A 20,744-nucleotide genomic window follows, 5' to 3' on the forward strand; every position below is an offset into this window, starting at 1 on the left:
GTTTGTATACCCTTCCAGTTATAATTATTAAATTTAATTCGATATTCTGAAAAATACAAAAAATGATATTTCCAATAGTATAAGATAATATGTATCATAATATTTTTCCACCAATTTTCCGATCGTTCCTATGGCAGCTACATGATAAAGTCGTCCGATTTTGATAAAATAAAGTCCGAAATTCAGAACTAATTAAAAAATGTTATTTCCAAGCGTAGGCGGTTACATGTTAAAAAACCCCAAATATATAAATTTTTTAAATTTTTTTTTCCGAATATTCCTATGGGAGCTATAAGATATAGTTGTCCGATCCGGCTGGTCCCGACTTACATATATACTACCTACAAAAGAAAGAAGACTAGTTTGCGTAGAAACGGACGGACAGTCGGCCAGACGGACAGGCGGACATGGCTAGATCGATTCGTTAAGTGATGCTGATCAAGAATATATATACTATTTGCGGTCGGAAACGTGTCCTTCACTGCGTTGCAAACTTCTGACTGAAGTCATAATATCCTCTGCAAAGAAATTTCATTTATTTGTTTCTGATGTAAGGCAAAATATATTAAAATCCGAAACATTTAAGATAATATTAAGTAAGCTAACTATCTCCATTTATATTCCTTTAAACGGGTCCAACAGTTTAAAGATCCCAAAACCTCCAATGCAAAGCAGCAGCAACTGATACCCAATGCCAACGCATACAAGCCCAGAACCCAGTAAAGATCGTCTAACCAGATTTCTAGCTCATCCTCTGGTGGTTCGCTGAAATCCGTGTGCGGCATAAGTTCCAGCCTGAGCATATCCATGAAGCTGTGATCGATCCAGTGATTCAATAGTCCAAATTCCTTCTGCCTTAGAATATGCTCTTCAAAGAGTTCGCGATAGGGAAGGTGACGTCTTATGGGAAAACTCAATACGCTGTAGCGGCTGAGACAGAAATCACCTGAGTAGTAGAACACTGGATGATGAAAGAGTTTTTGTTGCTCGTTGTAAGTGCTCCAGTGCACACTGGTCACCGGAAAGATATAGTCGGTATCAAAAGATTCTCGTAAGCTTACGAATTCTTGGTAGTCCTCAAAGGTCTGGACCCGTGCATCACTCACACTTAGCAGTTTACGATTGCCTTTGCGCAACAAGTTCATCTCAGCCCAGTTCATTGCAATCTTGTACCTGGACTTTTCCAAATCGCTAATGGTACGCACCATCGGCTCGGGTGGCGGACTATACAGATATGTGTGCAGATAGGCTCCGTACATGGTTGTAGTCATAAGGCTGGCGAAGCAGAGAAGCAAGCAAATTAGCTTCAGTTTTCTGCAGGACTGACGTGGAAAGGGAAACGGCTGTCCCAAAAACCCCCTCAAACACATATCGTTCAGCAGGACTCTTGTCAGGCTCAGACCGCGAAAAGACCTCTGCTGGATGTAGATCAGCATCACCGAGAAGATGATGAATAGGACAAATAGCACGCCTAGAACGCCGCGATCTATGATCACCCAGTAGATCTCGTTGTATGGCACCAAATCTGGAAGTGGTACCATGAAGCAGTACGAGCATGTCAAGTAAGGATATGAGAACGTATCAAAGTTAGTCATTTCCCCGGTGGATTCCACTGTCATGCCAATATCCAAAAGATCGGTTGCGGTCCATTTTGATATATTCACAACGAAGAATTTTCCATCGAGGTCGGTCAATTCCTCCTGCATATCCATGGTTGCATTAACCTTTTCAATAAAGTGGCTTATTAGGTTGCCCACGTAGCCTATCCACTTCTTCTTCCCGGTTTTTGGGTCCTGGGTAACCATGGATCGAGGTGCCAAGTTGTCGGTGATTGTTCTAATCGACGCTCCATGCATGTTTTTAAATTGTTCTACAAAAATTGGGTTGGCATCGAATAGATTAATTTTTTCATATTTTCGATCTTGAAATAGGCGACAGGAGTACACTACCCCGAATTGATTGAAGTTTTCTTTTACCATTGCTATGTTATATTGCTCCTTTTTCGAATAAAAGTCGCATACTGTGTCCGGTTGTAAGTCCCCACGGAGAAGAATTAGGCGCCTAGCTAGTTGCAGCTTCATTAATGTGCGATAGTTCTCCTCCCTCTCGGCTTGAATATCACAACTGAGTATAAGTGTTAAACTACTGAAATTCCACTCAAAGTTGGTGCTACCCGAAGTCACAAGCACAGTGGGTACTTTTAATCGGCTAGATAAAGAAGAAAAAGCACAATCCCGTCCATAAATCAATAGGGTGTCGTATAATTTCTCCGTTTGCAATCTTAGCAGAAGACCAAACAATTTTTCCTCTAAGTCTGGTTCAGTTTTACTGGTTATGTTTAAAAACTGAGCCATTGAATTCCCAAGGCAAAGAAGTATAATTATAAACCAAGCCATGGTTCAAAAGCAACTGTTGGAAATTCCGTGCGTTCCTCACATTTTGTACTCTGCACACCTTTAGATTTTAAATGTTTTTTGGGCATGCCATTTCTATGTTTCTGATATTGTGTTTACAAGACTCAGGGCTTAAGGTACAGGTCACTTTTCATTTAATAAGTAGTTACATCCAAAAATACATAGATTTCCTGCGGTTCACAAAAAGGCGATTTAGAAAAGATTACTATCCTTGTTTGCTGTTCACCAATATGCGGATAGCGGTAAACTTCTGGTTTAGATGGGGGACTCGTAAAAAACAAGAGAAAACGCTGTAGTCGATGGTATCGACTATAAGATACCCACTACTCAGCTAAAGGGAGTGCGAGAGAATATACTTAGCCTATAGCGCCACCTAGCCTATAGCGTCACCTGGCCTATAGCGCCACCTAGCCTTTAACGCCTAGAGCGCCCCTAGCGGCTTCCTGGCGTATTATTGAAAGCAGCATATTTGCTGCATGTGGTGTGCAATATCGATTGAATTGCAAAATATTGATTATTATTTGCTTGGAACCTTTTAATGACTAGTCCGATTTTATGTGTGATGATGACAAAATGTGGGCTCTAGAAGAGTTTAAATGGTATGGTCGTTTGTGGGCGTTAGAGTGGACGTGGCACCTTGCTGAAACAAACTTGCTCTGCGCAATAAGCTCAATAGTCTATATGCCAAACGTTTTTTATTTATTTGTTTGTTAATTAAAAAAAAACTTCACAGCTCCAATTTCTTAAAATTCCACTTTTACACCTTCACCGATTTTTCTCCCAAACCAACAAAAATTTGTAAAGTCGTGGTATGCTAGTGATAGTTCTTGCGATACCTTTTGATTTGTCCATCGTTCGTTACGATCAGACCATCACAGCAGATTTTAAATTCTGCGGCTATATATAGTAGTCGCCTTGCACGCTTTCCTGGTGCGTGATCGCGACTATAGCTACTATGATTCGATTCTATGATTCGGTTCTATTATACGATTTTATGATTCGATTATATGATTCGATTGAATGACTTGAATATAAGACTCAATTGTATGATATGATTCTATGACTCGATTCTATGATTCGCTTCAATGATTCGATTCTAAGATTCGAATTTATGGTTCGACTCTATGATTCAATTCTATGATTCAATTCTATGATTCGACTCTATGTTTAGACCCTATGATTCGACTACATGATTCGACCCCATTAATGTACTCTATGACTCGATTCTATGATTCGACTCTATGATTCGACTCTATTATTCGACTTATGATTCGATTCTGTGATTCGACTCTATGATTCGGTTCAATGATTCGATTCCACGATTCGACTCTATGATTCGATTCTATGATTCGATTACATGATTCGACTCTATGATTCGACTCTATGATCCGATTCTATGATTCGACTCAATGATGTGACTCTATGATTCGGTTCTATGATTTGACTCTATTATTCAGTTCGATGATTCGACTCTATGATTCGATTTAATGACTCCACTTTATGATTCGACTCTATGATTCGGATCGATGATTGGACTCTATGATTCGATTTAATGACTCGATTCTATGATTTGACTCTAGGATTCTGTTCTATGATTCGACTCTATGATTCGATTTAATGACTCGACGCTATGATTCGACTCCAAGATTAGATTCTATGATTCGACTCAATGATTTGATTCTATGATTCGACTCTTTGATTCGACTCTATGATTCAATTCTATAACTCGACTCTATGTTTGGACTTTATGATTTGACTCTATGATTCGGTTCGATGATTCGACTCTATGATTCGATTTAATGACTCGACTCTATGATTCGACTCTATGATTCGGTTCGATGACTCGACTGTATGATTCGATTTAATGACTCGACTCTATGATTCGACTCTATGATTCGGTTCGATGATTCGACTCTATGATTCGATTTAATGTCTCGACTCTATGATTCGACTCTATGATTTGACTCTATTATTCGGTTCGATGATTCGACTCTATGATTCGATTTAATGACTCGACTCTATGATTCGACTCTTTGATTCGGTTCGATGATTCGACTCTATGATTCGATTTAATGACTCGACTCTATGATTTGACTGTAAGATTCGGTTCTATGATTCGACTCTATGATTCGATTTAATGTCACGACTCTATGATTCGACTCTTTGATTCGATTTAATGACGCAACTCGATGATCTGACTCTATGATTTGGTTCGATAATTCGACTCTATGATTCGATTTAATGAATCGACTCTATGATTCGACTCTATGATTCGACTCCATGATTACATTCTATGATTCGACTCTATGAATTGATTCTATGATTCGATTCTTTGATTTGACTCTATGATTCAATTCTATAATTCGACTCTATGATTCGACTACATGATTCGACTCTATGATTCGACTCTATGATTCGATTTAATGACTCGAGTCTAATATTCTTATGATTAGATTCTATGATTTGACTGTATGATTCGACTCTATGATTCGACTCTATAATTCGACTTTATGATTCGATTCTATGATTCGACTCTATGATTCAGTTTAATGATTCGACTCTATGATTCGACTATCGCTGCGCATAGACACCTGGAATCTGGATGCTTAAGCCCAACTTTCAAGCTCTTATAGTTATCGAGATCTCAGCGTTTACACAGACAGACGGACAGACGTACATGGCTAGATCGACTGGGCCAGTGAACCCGATGAGAAGTATATACTTTATAAACATTATAAGTTCTCCTATGTTTCGGTGCGTTTATTTAACATTTCTTTCTATAATAAGTGTTATGGTTAAGCAAAATAATTAAGATCAAAATTGATCGTAAATAACTTCGGGCACTAGTTGCTGGATTTCCTCCAATACTTCCACCTATTTACTCCAATTTCCAACAAGAAGCAGACAACGCTGATCATCATGGCAGCCAGGTAAATTTTTAGTATCCACGATACGTCTTCTATTAATAGGCTTGGAGTGTACGCTAACGGGTGGCTGAGGTCCTTGAGAGGAGTGAGTCCTAGTCTCACCATTTCGAAGAAGCTGTGGCTCCTCCAGTAGCTCACGAAGCCGAACTCCTGTTGCCGCATCATGTGGTCTTCAAAGAGGTGGCGGTAGGGCAAGTAAGGACGCAAGGGAACGGACAGAAAAATAAGTCTCGAGAAGCACAAGTCCCTGGCAAAATAAAAGACTGGCTCTTTGAAGATGGTCTGCTGCTCCGCGTAGGCACTCCAACGATCTCCGGTTACCAAATAGTTGTAACTGAGGTTAAAGTCATCCCGCAGCTTATAGCACTCCGGCATATTGTCAAATTCTATAATATTTTCTTTTTGAATTTCTTGGAAGTGTGAATTATTAGTCGAGATCAGGCCATAAACCTCAATTGAAGGGATTGCAATCTGTTTTTGATTTTTACCAATATCCTGAAAGGAATGAATTCCGGCTTCAGTTGGGGGATTCGTGAAATAAGATTGCAGATATGCCTCGTACATGGTGGTCAACATAATGCTTGCAAAGCAAACTATGCAAACTATTAGCTTTAAATGTTTGTTTGCATTGGAGGGAACTGGAAAAGATTGGCCCAAGAGACCACGCAGGCTTTTATCGTTTAGCACGATGTTGGCCAGGCTAAGATCCTTCCATGACTTTTTATGACTATATATTAGCAGCATGGAAAGTATGCATAGCACAATGAAGATAATTCCGAGAATATAGCGATCCACGATCACAGCATAAACCAAATTGTAAGGCAACTTGGCTGGCTCTTGAACCATTAAACAGTACGATGTGAGAATGTAAGGATAACTGGCTGTTTCGAAGAGAGTTGTACGTAAAGAGGTTTCCAAGGTGGTGCCAATGTCAAGCTCTCCGTCTTGCACCCTCCTTAATATTTCCCTAACGATGGATTTGGTGTTCAAAACGTCCACTTTAAGCGTTGCATTTACTTTCTGAGCGAAAGTGTTTACTAAATTAGCTACATAGCCTGTTATCCTTTTATCACCGTTTTGTTCATCCGGAAGAAGCATAGAACGTGGGGACAACAGATCTGCTACCGTTTTGATAGGTTTTCCGAGCATATTTTCAAACTGTTCTATATAAATGGGCGTATTATCTGATAAATCAACTTCTGCAAAGATAGGATCTTCAAAGTGACGACAAGCGTAGATAGCGTTTGAGGTACCGAAGTCGTCCTTGACCATGGCAATATTGTATTGCTCCCTCTGCCTATATATATCGCATACAGAATCCGGGTGATCATTGCGTCGTAGGTAAACTAAGCGCCTGTTTGTTTGCAGCTTAACCAGAGTTCGGTTGGTTACCATTTTCTCTAATTCAGGACTACAGCTAAGAATCAGGGTTAGACTGCCGAAGTTCCAATCGAGTTCGGTGCTACCCGAAGACACAAGCACTGTGGATACATCCAAGCGTCTGGATAGTGGGTGGAATATGCAATCCTTTCCATAGATAAGCAGTGTATCATAGAATTCCTCCACTTGCAGCCTTTGAAGGAGACTTAACAATCTTTCCTCTAAGTCTGAGTTACTTCTATTGGCGACATCCAAAAACCGGGAACAGGAACTCCCAATGCAGAGAAGTAGGATAACTAACCACGCCATGGTTTTCATTTAACTGTGACAAATCGTGCGATTTGCCCACATTTTGTACCTTCGCGAACAGTTGTGCAGACATGCTCGTTTCGTGTTTTTTCACATTGTGTCCAAATGCTTACATGCCATAATTGGGCAATTAGCGGATGCATTTAAAGTGCAAAGAGTTCAGGCTTGGAAAGGGGCTACCAATGTATATTGAATACATACTATATTCATAATACTTCGAAGTCCGAAAATTTCTCTCTTATATCCTACAAAAAGCTAACATTTTGTTATCAGTAGTCTCCAAATTGTCTGGATGTATTTATTCTTGAAAGTATATCAGACGCCTGTTTCTTTGTAGCTTAAAAAGATACGACAAGTTTCTTTTTTCTCTGATTCAGCCACAACTAAGAATTATAGATAGACTACTAAAACTCCAATCAAATCTGGTGCTTCGTGAAGAAACCAACACTGTGGGAACATTCAAATATGTGATAAGGGAATGAAAAACACAACTTCTCCATAGACAAACAGCGTGTCATATAAGTCTTCCTGGCGTAGTTTGAGAAGATGGCGAAGTAATCCTTCATCTGTGCCGATTTTACTTTGCCCAGAATTATCAGATATGAAGGCTCCGATCTGTCCTAGACAGAAGATAAAAATGAACAACTATGCCGTAGCTCGCAAACCAACTGTTGAAACTGCCTTTCCTTTTTGATGCATTCATTGCCAAAGTTCATGCATCATAGTGGCATGTTTTAAACAAATTTTTTTTTATTCAAGTATTTTATAAAAGCTCTAAAAGTGTAAAGTTCGTCCCAGGTTGAACATGAGCGTGCGGTAGTTAGGGTCCCTGTCATCTTTAGGACCCGACTGAAGATAGGAGCTCGGCTGCTAAATCTCAATCAAATAGGGTGATATTAGAAAACTCAAAAACTTTGTGCACGTTCAAGCGATTAGATAGGGAATGGAAAACAAAATCCTCCATGTAGATAATCAGGGTTCCGTATGACTCTTCCAGTTGCAATCTTTGGATCTATGTTCTTTTTCATGGCTACTTCCCGTAATTGGGCCACTGAGTGCAAAGGCAGGGTAGTAGGATAATTAATCAATCCATGGTATGCACAAAACTGCAAATATCTGACATGTCGGATATATCGTGCGTGCCTCACATGTTGTACTTGAAAAGGACTAACTGCCTCGTACTCTGTGTATATGGTGGTCTGGCATGCAATTTTCATGTTTCCCGCTTTGTATTAACATGCCTGTGAAGGTCAGGGAACAGCCCATTATGGGTTAAATTAAAAATTCAAGTAAACTACTTTGAAGGATTGTTCGTGAACGGTTGCAGTCTTTAATAAGCTCTCATATTTAGGCGCATAATGCCATCTCTATCCTATGTAACATAAATCCGATATACATATATATATATATACTTTTTTCCTTTCTGGCAACGCTGCTACGACGGCGTCTTTTTGTGAAATTCGTATCAGTATCAAATAGGCTTCGCAACTGGCAAGAATAAAATTACATACAGTCCACACATCGAAATCGTTTATATTTCTAACCACATTGCTGGTCCATCGTTCCGGATTCTTGGACAGTTTTGAAGTGCTTTGATTCTCAGGGTAATTGTTTGCAATGGAACAATTAAAATCATTGGTGAAAAGCCGTGCCAGACTCAAGTCCAATATAACACGTGTCTTGGCATGGGCTGAACAAACGGAGATCGCTACACACACAGAGATCGTCACACGGATAGATCTTCTCAACGAAGTTTGGAAGGAGTTCAACCAGTTTAGCGATTGCATTGCGCTTCACGAGGAAGTGGAAGGCTATGTCGATCCGGAGATCGACAATGCGGTTTACGAAGCAAAATACCTAAGGGCAAGCGCTATTCTAAAGGAAAGGAGTAATGATCTTCAACCGGGGACATCTACGGGCAGTGCGAGTGGCAGCAACGGGCTACATTCAAACAACGATGCAATCTTGAACTTGCTGCAACAAAACCAACAACTATTTGAGCGACTTGCTGTAAGTCAGAGCACCCCGAACACGCCTGATCATGTTGGTGATGACGTCACATTAGCGAATTCTCGGAACTCGGTACTCACGGCGAATTCAAATCTAAGCGAATTGCCAAAAATTCAAATCAAACGGTTCTCGGGCAACTACACAGAGTGGCCATCCTTTCAAGACATTTATGAAAGCACAATTCATAACAAACAGCATTTGTCCAACACCCAGAAGTTCCATCACTTAAAAACACTACTCGTTGATGAGGCTGCCAACTTGGTTCGACACTTGGCAATTACGGACACGGCTTACAACACTGCATGGGAACGTCTTAAGGAAAGATACAATCGTCCACGGCACATTGTAAACTCGTTTTTGGAACAGTTTATGAGCCTGCCAACAACTACAAAGATCGATGCAACAGTTCTACGGAGGGTTTCGGACGGAGCAAACGAAATTGTTCGTGGATTGGATGCGGTGAATCAGACGGGACGCGATTGTTGGATCATATATCTAGCCCTGGAAAAACTTGACGCTGACACACGGCGCAGGTGGATTGAGCGCAGCATGGAGACAGACTCACCCACTCTGGAGGAATTCTTCAAGTTTCTCGATTCTCGCTGCGAGGAACTGGAGCTGAGCAAAAGGGAGCTTGCGACTGGAAGCAAGACAACAACACATCCTGAAAAGCCAAAAAGGATCACACAATCAATGGTTGCAGTTGAAAGTAGCGGCTGCACCAAATGTAGTTCGACAGAACACACTCTATATGGCTGTCAGCAGTTTCTGGATATGTCTGGACTGCAGAGGCGATCATTTGTGAAGGAGAAATCACTATGCTACAACTGCTTGCGACCTGGTCATGGGGTCAACAGGTGCAAGTCAACATTCAAATGCAGGCAATGCAAAGGAAATCATCACTCTCTTCTTCATGTCCAACCGATTCCACAGGCTAGTGGGAATCTTGCCCAGATAGTGGAGGGGGACGAGCAAAACTTAAGCGCGTCTAACACAAACTCAGTGACACTCAGTCATTTGGCCCAAGGAGCGGGCACCCAAAAGGTTGTATGTGCACAAGGCACTGCAAAATCTACACATCTAACGGAAATCAAACGGAGCATATTACCAACTGCTATGGTGTATGTTAAAAACGCAAACGGTGACCACGTAACATGCCGTCTTCTATTGGACACAGGATCAGAGCTATCTTATGTATCTGAGCGTTGCATCCAAGCTCTCGGATTGACACGGTCGGCATCACGCATTTTGGTTACGGGAATCTCTTCCGTAAAAGCAGACACGACAAGGGGATGCAGCACGCTGCAAATCAAGTCTCGCATATCCAATGATCGTTTGGTTGTCTATGCCCACGTGCTAGGCAGAATCACCTCATCTCTGGAACGCCAAAATATCGACGCATCGACACTCGAGGTATTTAAGGATCTGCAGCTGGCAGATACACACTTCAACGCAAACACACCAGTTGATATACTATTGGGAAGCGAACACGTATGGTCAGTGTTCACAGGACGAAAGATGTACGACAACAAGGGTAATCTTATTGCTATTTCGTCGGTATTCGGATGGGTTATCACTTCACTCATCACATCGAACGCAAGCAACGCTATTGCACTAACCACAACAATGGATATCGACAACACGCTACAGAAGTTTTGGGAACTGGAGAACGTTCAAAGCAACACAAAATTGGAACCGGAAGACGAACAGGTCGAGAAGCACTTTCTCGCCACCCACAGTCGCGATGAAAACGGGAAGTATGTCGTGGAACTTCCATTCAACACGGAAAATCCTGAATTTGGAGAAACTCTACATGGAGCTCTTAAACGTTTCAAATCGGTGGAGCGACGACTACAACAAAACGAGCAGCTGCGGACACAGTACGTATTCTTTATGCGGGAGTATATCAACCTGGGGCACATGCGTGAGGTGCCGCCAGAGGAAATCGCTACTGGGAATCAGTTCTTTCTTCCCCACCACCCAGTGCTTGGCCGAAAACTGCGAGTGGTCTTTGATGGATCCTTTCGCGACGCCAATGGTAAGGCCTTAAATGACACTCTTTTCACAGGGCCCAGTATCCAACGCGATTTATTTGCTGTGTGCCTACGCTTTCGAATGTACAAGTTCGCATTCTCAGCGGACATCGTTAAAATGTTCCGCCAAATATGGGTGAACGAAAAGCACAGAAACTACCAGAAGATCGTTTGGAGAGAGGATCCATCCGATCCGATCAAGCATTTCCAATTGTGCACTGTAACCTACGGAACGTCATGTGCGCCATTCCTGGCGGTACGAGTGCTGGAACAACTCGCTGTGGATCATCAAGAGGAATACCCGAATGCTTCAAAAATCCTACTGGAGGATTTTTATGTCGATGATGTCCTTACTGGGTCAAACAATGAGGATGAACTACGTCGAAACCGAGACGAGTTGATTCAGCTGATGTCGTGCGCAAATCTTGAACTCGGGAAATGGGTATCCAATACCTCATTCATACAAACGGATGATACCGACGCACAATCGTCGCCAGTTAAGGTTCTCGGACTACACTGGTATCCTGGGAAAGACACTCTAACGTACAACATAAGTCTAGCAGCAAATCCTGATTGCACAAAGAGACAAGTCTTGTCTGACGTCTCCAGGATATTTGATCCTCTCGGACTCTTGGCACCCATTGTAATCCAATTTAAGATTATTTTCCAAAAACTCTGGCTCTTAAACTTGGATTGGGATGACCCGCTCCCAACTAAACTAGCGGACAACTGGCTGAAGTGGAGAGCAGATCTAGACACTCTACAAAAGTTTCAATTACCACGCTTCGTTGCCAACGACGCAGACAACATCGAGCTCCACGGATTTTCGGATGCCTCAACCAAGGCGTATGCTGCTGTGGTGTACAGCAGAGTTACAAATGACGACGGATCCATCTCGGTGTGCCTTGTGGCTGCGAAGACAAGGGTGGCGCCATTGAAACAACAATCATTGCCACGCCTGGAGCTTTGCGCAGCGCTTCTTCTAAGCCAACTCATTCGTTCGATCTCTTCTGGATTACGCCACAAGAACATAACTGTTTTTGCCTGGTCCGACTCATCAATAGTGCTCTCCTGGTTATCCTATGCACCAGCCCAACTAAAGACTTTTGTTGGAAACCGAACCTCGGAAATCCTTGACACTATTCCTAGGAAGGCCTGGCGGCACGTAGACTCCAAATCAAACCCAGCTGACTGCGCTTCCAGGGGTCTGATGGCTGCTGACCTCATCGACTTCCATTTGTGGTGGAATGGACCTATGTGGCTACGGGACCAGGATCAATACCTGGTAAAGTTGAACGATTCACGATTTGGTTTATCTCTTTCAGACAAACGCATTCAAGGAGAAGTCAAGACAAACTGTTTGGCTACACTGGCTGTTGCAACTCAGGTTCATCCACTCGATGATCTGATCGCACGAGTATCTTCTTGGCTCAAGCTCGTTCACATTGTCGCCTATGTGAAGCGATTCATTCAACGCACACAAAATCCATCCTGCGATAAGGCGTCAAGAGCTCTTACTTTTGAAGAGATTAAGGCAGCAAGGATCATTTGTATAAAACACGCGCAACGCTGTTTTCACGAGGACTATCAATTGCTCCTTGCCAAGAAACCCCTAAGGAACCGATCGCAGCTGGTCAAACTTGCACCAATGATAGACGAAAACGATTTGCTGAGGGTAGGCGGACGACTGCACCAATCGCAATTGTCCCGAGAGGCAAAACACCCAGTTTTGCTACCAAAAACGCACCGCATCTCGAAGCTGATCCTGGAACACGAGCACCGAGTAAATCTTCACCCTGGCGTTTCTTCCCTGTTTGTAATCATTCGTCAGAGATTCTGGATAATTGGAGCACGTAATCTCATTCGCAGAATAACACACGACTGTTTATCCTGCTTTCGTCAACGCTACCACACTGCCCAACAACAAATGGCTGATTTACCCAGCGTGCGTGTCACTCAAGCCCTTCCATTTGTCAATACTGGTTGCGACTATGCAGGTCCAATCTTTCTAAAGGATGCCAAAGTTCGGAAGCCACGTATCAGCAAGGGCTACATTTGCCTGTTTGTCTGCATGGTCACCTCGGCCATACACCTGGAACTTGCCACAGATCTGACAACAGAAACCTTCCTGGCTGCCTTGCGGCGCTTCATATCCCTGCGTGGCAAGTGTAGCAAGATCTACAGCGACAACGGTACAAACTTTATTGGAGCTAAGCGATCCCTCAACGAAATGCAAGAATTGCTTTCATCACAACAACATAAGGACATCGTCACATCCACTCTGGCGGATGATGGAATTCAATGGGTCCTCATTCCCCCTAGATCTCCTCATTGGGGAGGGAAATGGGAGTCGGCAGTTCGCTGTGTCAAACTGCATCTGCGCCGCGTCACCGGCAATTCAACGCTCACCTTCGAACAAATGCGCACCTTGCTTGCTCAAGTCAGCGCAGTGATAAATTCACGTCCCTTGTGCTACACATCGGATACCGAGAACAACTACTTATCACCCGCCCACTTCTTAATTGGGCGACCGTTAACCACCGTTCCAGATCCTGACTTAAGCCACATCCCTGTGGGGCGATTAGGATATTGGCAAAGCATCCAGGCTATGCTTCAAGGATTCTGGAAGAAATGGCATCAGGAGTATCTGACTACTCTGCAACAACGTCCGAAATGGACCACTTCAACACCCAACCTCTCGATTGGTGATGTAGTTATCGTTAAGGAGTCCAATACCCCACCAGCATCTTGGCACATCGCACGGGTTATGGAAACCTATCCAGGGAAGGACAACCTCGTTCGAGCAGTCAAATTGAAGACAACAACTGGAGAGATGATCAGACCGATCACGAAGGTTGCTGTTTTGCCCCATTCAGAAACTGTGTTTCAGGGCGGGCCGGGATGTTCGTGAACGGTTGCAGTCTTTAATAAGCTCTCATATTTAGGCGCATAATGCCATCTCTATCCTATGTAACATAAATCCGATATACATATATATATATATACTTTTTTCCTTTCTGGCAACGCTGCTACGACGGCGTCTTTTTGTGAAATTCGTATCAGTATCAAATAGGCTTCGCAACTGGCAAGAATAAAATTACATACAGTCCACACATCCAAATCGTTTATATTTCTAACCAAGGATTTAGAAAAGTCTGTAATGCTTCGAGACTATGGATTTGTTTAATTTTTGAGTTCACTCCAGCGCCGCCACTTTTCTCTCGCTATTTCCGACATGAAACAGATAATACTGATCGCCATGGCGGCCATATAAAGCTTAAGGATCCACGATATATCATCCAATATTAAGCTTGGACTAACCACTTTGGGCTGACTTAGGTCCTTCAGAGGTGCTATGCCGAGTCTTACCATGTCGAAGAAACTGTGGCTCTTCCAGTAATTCACCAAACCGAACTCGTGCTGTCGCATCATATGATCATTGAAGAGATGACGGTAGGGCAGGTGTCTCCGCATGGGCACCGACAAGAAGACGAGACGAGAGAAGCAGAGGTCCTTGGCAAAGTAGAAGACCGGATCCTTAAAAAGCTTTTGCTGCTCATCATAGGCGCTCCATCGATCCCATGTTACCAAGTAACTGTAGTCCCGATTTAAGGCGTCACGCAGTTTAAGGCACTCCTGCCAATCATGAAATATTCTAAGGTCGTTTTCGTGAATTTCACGGTAACGTGTATTGTTGAGGTCTATTAAAGCGTTTTTCTCAATTTCGGTAATTGCAATCTTTTGGTTAAACTTTCCGAATTCCTTGAAGGAACGAATATAAGGTCCAGCTGGGGGATCCGTGAAGAAAGATTGCAGATAAGCCTCGTACATCGTGGACATCAAAATGCTTGCGAAGCACAGAATGCAAAATATCAGCCTTAAGTGCTTGTTAGCATTGGAGGGAAATGGAAACGATTGGCCCAAGAGACCTCGCAAACTTTTATCATTAAGTAATATGTTGACCAAACTGAGCTCTTGCCATGACATTTTCTGACTATATATTAGCAGCGTAGAAAGCAGGCAGAACAGCAAGAAGATAATGCCAAGGACGAGGTGATCCACTATCGCGGCGTACACCAGATTGTACGGCAACTTTGATGGAACTGGAACCATTAGACAGTAAGATGTCAGAAGATATGGATAGCTAGCTGTGTCAAGGCTCATGGAATATAAAGAGGCCTCCAGAGTAACACCGATGTCAAGCTCATCGTGCTGGGCCTTTCTTGATATCTCTCTTAAGCTAAGGCTTTGTGTTAGAAGGCCAAACTGCAAGGTGGCATTTACTTTCTGTGCAAAGTTATTGACCAATTCGGCCACATATCCCTTTGTCTTCATTTCACCGCTTATTGGATCCTGATACTGCATGGATCGTGGGGGTAAGAGATCTGCCATAGTTTTGATAGCTTTTCCGTGCATATTTTGAAATTGTTCAATGTAAATCGGACTTTTCTCTGATAAACTTACTTTTTCAAAGTTAGGATCCCCAAAGTAGCGACATGTGTATATGACTTTCGACTTTACAATGTCATTCCTCAACATGGCTACATTATAATGATCCTTTTTGAAGTAATTATCACAGACATTCTCTGGTTGGTTTTTATCTTGCAGGTAGATAAGACGTCTGTTTCCTTGCAGCTTAAAAATAGTACGATTAGTTGCTTCTCTTTCTGATTCAGGGCCACAACTTAGTATCAGAGTTAGGCTACTAAAATTCCAATCAAAGCTGGTGCTTCCTGAAGAAACCAACACTGTAGGAACATCCAAGTATTTGATTTGGGAGTGAAAGACACAATCCTCTCCGTAGACAAGTAGTGTGTCATAGTATTCCTCCTGACGCAGTTCTCGAAGAAGGTGAAGAAGTCCTTTATCTATGCCACTTTTGGTTTGAACAGATATGTCTGAGAACTGGACAGCAATTTGCAGCCCCAGACACAGGAGGAAAATGACCAAGCAAGCCATAGTTTTCACATAAACTGTTGGTATTTAATGAAGGTTTCACCGTTTTGCTTCATTCCTGGTCAATTTGAATAGTTATCATGTGTGATTCTCATATTTGCAATTAAATAAGTTGGTAACTCTGCAAACAATTTCGAGTGATGTTAACTTTGGGATACACTTCGTGTGGAACCGTCCTTTACATTTATTGGCTCTCATCATGCACTTTCCTAGTTGAGTGCTTGTTTTAAAATTACTTTGTTGAAGCCAGTATCTGGTAGATATAATACCAATCTACAAGGCAAATTGTTTAAATCTGAGTATTCATCAAAAAATTATAAGCAACTTAGAGAATCAATGCTAGATGTAAGGAGCAATTTTAATGGAAAAAGCTTTGATTACTTTATTATTAATACAAATTTTAAAAGTTGTATAAACCTAAGAAGAAGCAACTGCTTGTCAGCATACATCCTTTATTACTCTTCGATGTCCCGCATATAAAACCTCAAACAAAAAGCAGAAGATGCTGATCAACATGGCGGCCACATACAGTTTGAGTATCCAGGAGATATCCTGAAGCTCTACGCTTGCATCAAACACCTTTGGGGGGCTTAGGTCCTTCATGGGCGTTATGCCCAGTCTCACCATTTCAAGGAAGCTATGGCTTTTCTAGTAACTGACCACGCCAAATTCCTGCTGCCGCATTATGTGTTCCTCGAAAAAGTGACAGTACGGCAGATGTCTTCGCAGAGGAATGGACATGAAAAGTGGGCGGGAGAAGCAAAGGTCCTTTGCGAAGTAGAAAATGGGCTTCTTGAAGAGTTTCTGCTGCTCGGCATAGACGCTCCAACGATCTTCCGTCACTAAATAACCGTAGCTTAGGTTGAGCGTGTCACGCAAATTATGATAATCATTCCATCCGTCAATGATTAGTAGTTCACGTTTGTTTATTTCAGCAAATTGGGAATTATTCGTAGTTATCAGCGATGTCATTTCGAATTTGGGCAGTACAATCTTCTTATGATATTGCCAATACCCTTAAAACTACAAATTTCATTTGGCTGTAATTTAGCAAAATAGAGAGCATGATGAAAAGCACCAAGATTATAACAAGAACGAGGTGGTCAACTATGATTGCATAAACCCGATTTATCGGCAACTTTGCTAAAACAGGGAGCATCCAGCAGTTATTTGTCAGCAAGAATGGGTAACTCGCAGTATCAAGGTCTTTTTTGTTTTCATATAAAATATCAATATCAAGCTCATCTTCGCTTACCCTCCTTATTTTATCTTTAAAGTTGACTTTGTTGCTTAGCGATTCATATTGCAAAGTGGCATTTACCTTCTGTGCATAGTTATTGATCAGATTGCCCACATAGCCCTTTAGCGTTTTTTCTCCGCTTTTTGCAATCACACACACCATGAATCGAGGAGCCACTAGGTCTGCGATTGCTTTGATCGGTTTTCGAGGCATATTTTGAAAGTTTTTAATAAAAATTGGATCACTTGTCATCAGATCTTTTTCCACAATGTTGGGATGTAAGAGGAAGCGACAGGCGTATATCACTCTCGTCTTCTTGAAGTCTTCTTTTACCATCGCCACATTATATTGCTCCACAAGTGAATAGTTATTATATACAGAATCCGGCTGGATGTGATCTGGTAAAAAGATCAATCTTCTGTTTTTTTGCAGCTTAACACGAGTTCGGTAATTCGCCTCCTTCTCCTCTTCTGGGCCGCAACTGAGTATCAATGTGAGGCTAGTGTAAACCCAATCGAATTCGGTGCTACCCGAAGACACCAAAACCATGGGTACTTCCAAACGTCTGGATACGGAATGGAAAGCACATTCCTTCCCATAGACAAGCAAGGTATGGTATATCTCTTCCTGGTGCAGTTTCATAAGAAGTTGGTACATTTCCTCTTGTGGGTCATCTTCTCCTTGAATGGGGATATCTAATATCTGACCTCTTATCTCTCCAAGATAGAGAAGTAGAAATGCTAGCCCAACCATAGTTTTTACCAAACTGTTTGGATACCATGACATTTCACTGCTTTTTGTTCTGTGGCTTGCTCATTAAAATACTTTACATGTTAGAAACCCATATAGGAAAAAAATAATGTTGTAAATGAGGTGGTCCCAACAAGTGAAAAAGTTTTTGGAGCTATTAACGATTTTGTCTAATAGATGATAGTTGATAATTATAGCTATCAAGACCTTCAGAAGGTTTCAAGTTAATTCAATTTTCTCATGGACTTTCCGTGTTGTTGATATCAAAATGTGGCTGAAGTTCCCTTGACTCAAAACAAATAATAACTCTGAAATATGTTTGCCTTTTACTTTATCAGTTAATTTAAATAGTCTGAATAATATAACTATGATTATGTTACAAATCCAATAATACATTTCTTCTTCTGTTTTAATAAATTTGATATAGATATTTAAATAAAAAAATGCACTAAAATACTATTTAGTACATGGAAAACCACTTATTTACCTCCGGCGCCTCCACAACCGACTGCACCTCTCACCGCATCGAGATATCTCCAGTATGAAGCAACAAATACTCAGTGCGATGGCTCCCATATAAAGCTTAAGTATCCAGGAAATATCTTCTAGCAGTAAGCTCTCCTCAGTTTTTTGCTTGTGACTGAGGTCTTTCATGGATGCTAGGCCCAATCTAACCATTTCAATGAAGCTCTGGCTCTTCCAGAACCCCACCAAGCCAAACTCGTGCTGCCGCATCATGTGATCATTGAAGAGGTGTCGATGGGGCAGATATCGTCGCACGGGGGCACTGAAGAATATAAGCTCATTGAAGCATAGATCGGAGGCCAGATAAAAGGCGGGCTCGGCGAAAAACTTCTGTTGCGCCTCGTACCCACTCCATCGATCCACAGAAACCGGAAATATAAAACTGGTATTGAAGGAGTCACGCAGGTCTAGGTATTTTGACCAGTCGTCGTAAATCACCAGGTGATCCTCGCTGATTTCCCGAAAATGAGAATTGTTTAAGGAGGTAAGGACATTTACTTCAATCCTGCTTATTGCCATCTTTTGCGAAAAGTTTCCGATATCGCGAAAGGCGCGAATAAACGGTTCGGACGGAGGGCGAGTGAAGTACGATTGCAGATAGGCCTCATACATGGTGGTGATCATAACGCTGGCGAAGCACAGGACGAAGATGATAAGCTTGAGGTGCTTGCTGGGATTGGGGGGAAATGGAAATGATTGGCCCAAAAGACCTCGAAGGCTTTTGTCATTCAAAAGGACGTTGGCCAGGGTGAGGTTCCGCCAGGAAAGGTTTTGGGTGTAGATTATCAGAACCGAGAACACACACAACAGAACAAAGATAATGCTGAGAACCAGTGGGTCCACTATCATCGAGTACACCATGTTGTAGGGCAGCTTGGCGGGGACTGGAACCATTAGGCAGTAGCCGGTCAGCAAGTAGGGATACCCTACGTTATCCATACCCTTAGATTGCAAGGAACTGGTCAATGCGGTGCCAATGTCCAGAATGTCCTCCTTTGCCCAGTTCAAAACATCATCCATAGTGGCTTTCTGAACTCCTAGCTCTGTAATGTTTATATACTGCAGCTTGGCATTCAGTTTCTGGGCGTAGGTGTTCATCATGTTGGCCAGATAACCCACCATCTTGGTGTCGCCAGTCTTCTTATCCCGATAAACTATGGTTCGAGGCACCAAACGATCTGGCACTGTTCTAATCGTATTCCCATGCATATTCTGAAAGTTCTCAATGTATATGGGTTGGTCTTCAAAAAAGTGTCCTTCTTTATAGTTGGGTGTCTGAAAGTAGCGACAGGAATAGATGGTATCCGACTGATAAAAGCTTGACTTCACCATAGCAATGTTGTGCTGCTCCTTCTGCGAATATTTGTTACAAATAGACTCTGGTTCAATATTTTCCTGTATGTAGATTAGTCGCCTGGTTCTCTGCAGCTTCAGTAGGGTGTTTGAGTTCTCCTCTATCTCTGCATCAGATCCACAGGTCAGTATGAGGGTCGCGGTACTGAAGGTCCAATCATAATTGGTACTTTCCGACCCCACAATGACTGTGGGGATCCCCAAGCGTCTTAGTAACGAATGGAACACACATTCCTTTCCATAGACCAGCAAGGTATTATACTCTTCTTCCAAATTTAATCGCAAAAGTACTCGAAGTAATCTGTCCTCCAACTCCAGATATGTGGGATAAGTTATATTGAATGACTGGGCGCTCAACTGGCCAAAGCACCAGCAAATAAGGACGATCCAGCCCATAGCCATCGCGGAACTGTTTGTGATTCTCGCAGGACGAGTCCTTTTTATAATTGCCTAAACCCAAATCGTTTTGAAAGGTATTTCGAAACCGTGTCAAAAAGTGCATATCAGTTTGTCATGCAATTTCCGTGTTCAACACATTTCGGCGGCAATTAACGGCTGAACTTTAAAGTGTTTGGCTGACATTTATGCGGGACACGAGATTCATTTAGCTGAGAATAACTCCTCCTGGGGGCAAACCATAATGCTGGCCTTGTGCGTGAGATTGCCCCATTTGAATGTCTCGAAAGGCCTTTAACAACTTCCGCTGCAAGTCGAAAATGAACTCGTACACCAAGTGCATTCCCATTCCGATGCATGTTTTAAGAGCGCTGGGAAGACAGACAATTCGATTGCTGCAACGAAATTTTCCGGCAATTTAAGCCAAGTCAGGCTCGATGCATTCGATTTT

At 42.2% G+C, this 20,744-nt stretch overlaps 4 protein-coding genes across 4 annotated transcripts; all 4 read right to left on the reverse strand.

Annotated features, from left to right (window-relative positions):
• Positions 1 to 605: 605 nt before the first annotated feature.
• Positions 606 to 2,396, reverse strand: LOC119549583. Its single transcript, XM_037857741.1, has one exon. The coding sequence runs from the start codon at positions 2,394 to 2,396 to the stop codon at positions 606 to 608; it is 1,791 nt and encodes a 596-aa protein (XP_037713669.1).
• Positions 2,397 to 5,257: 2,861 nt separating this feature from the next.
• LOC119549584 lies at positions 5,258 to 7,030 on the reverse strand. Its single transcript, XM_037857742.1, has one exon. The coding sequence runs from the start codon at positions 7,028 to 7,030 to the stop codon at positions 5,258 to 5,260; it is 1,773 nt and encodes a 590-aa protein (XP_037713670.1).
• A 7,226-nt stretch (positions 7,031 to 14,256) lies between these two features.
• On the reverse strand, positions 14,257 to 16,032 carry LOC119549587. The gene has a single exon (XM_037857745.1). It carries the CDS (start codon positions 16,030 to 16,032, stop codon positions 14,257 to 14,259), a length of 1,776 nt encoding a protein of 591 aa, XP_037713673.1.
• Positions 16,033 to 16,677: 645 nt separating this feature from the next.
• LOC119549597 lies at positions 16,678 to 20,299 on the reverse strand. The gene is made up of 3 exons (XM_037857757.1): positions 18,507 to 20,299; positions 17,351 to 17,834; positions 16,678 to 17,022 (listed from the first exon to the last, which is right to left on the reverse strand). The coding sequence occupies exons 1-3, from the start codon at positions 20,297 to 20,299 to the stop codon at positions 16,678 to 16,680; spliced, it is 2,622 nt and encodes an 873-aa protein (XP_037713685.1).
• Positions 20,300 to 20,744: the final 445 nt, after the last annotated feature.

Source organism: Drosophila subpulchrella, chromosome 2R (genome assembly GCF_014743375.2).
Source record: "Drosophila subpulchrella strain 33 F10 #4 breed RU33 chromosome 2R, RU_Dsub_v1.1 Primary Assembly, whole genome shotgun sequence".
NCBI classification, from domain to species: domain Eukaryota; kingdom Metazoa; phylum Arthropoda; class Insecta; order Diptera; family Drosophilidae; genus Drosophila; species Drosophila subpulchrella.

Coding starts and splice junctions, on each gene's coding strand:
- LOC119549584 (XM_037857742.1), bottom strand. CDS start 7,030: ATGGCGTGGTTAGTTATCCTACTTCTCTGCATTGGGAGTTCCTGTTCC.
- LOC119549597 (XM_037857757.1), bottom strand. CDS start 20,299: ATGGCTATGGGCTGGATCGTCCTTATTTGCTGGTGCTTTGGCCAGTTG. Junction 17,835..18,506: donor CGGTTGTGGAGGCGCCGGAG/GTAAATAAGTGG, acceptor TTCCGTATCCAG/ACGTTTGGAAGTACCCATGG. Junction 17,023..17,350: donor TCAATAACTATGCACAGAAG/GTAAATGCCACT, acceptor TATCATAAGAAG/ATTGTACTGCCCAAATTCGA.
- LOC119549587 (XM_037857745.1), bottom strand. CDS start 16,032: ATGGCTTGCTTGGTCATTTTCCTCCTGTGTCTGGGGCTGCAAATTGCT.
- LOC119549583 (XM_037857741.1), bottom strand. CDS start 2,396: ATGGCTTGGTTTATAATTATACTTCTTTGCCTTGGGAATTCAATGGCT.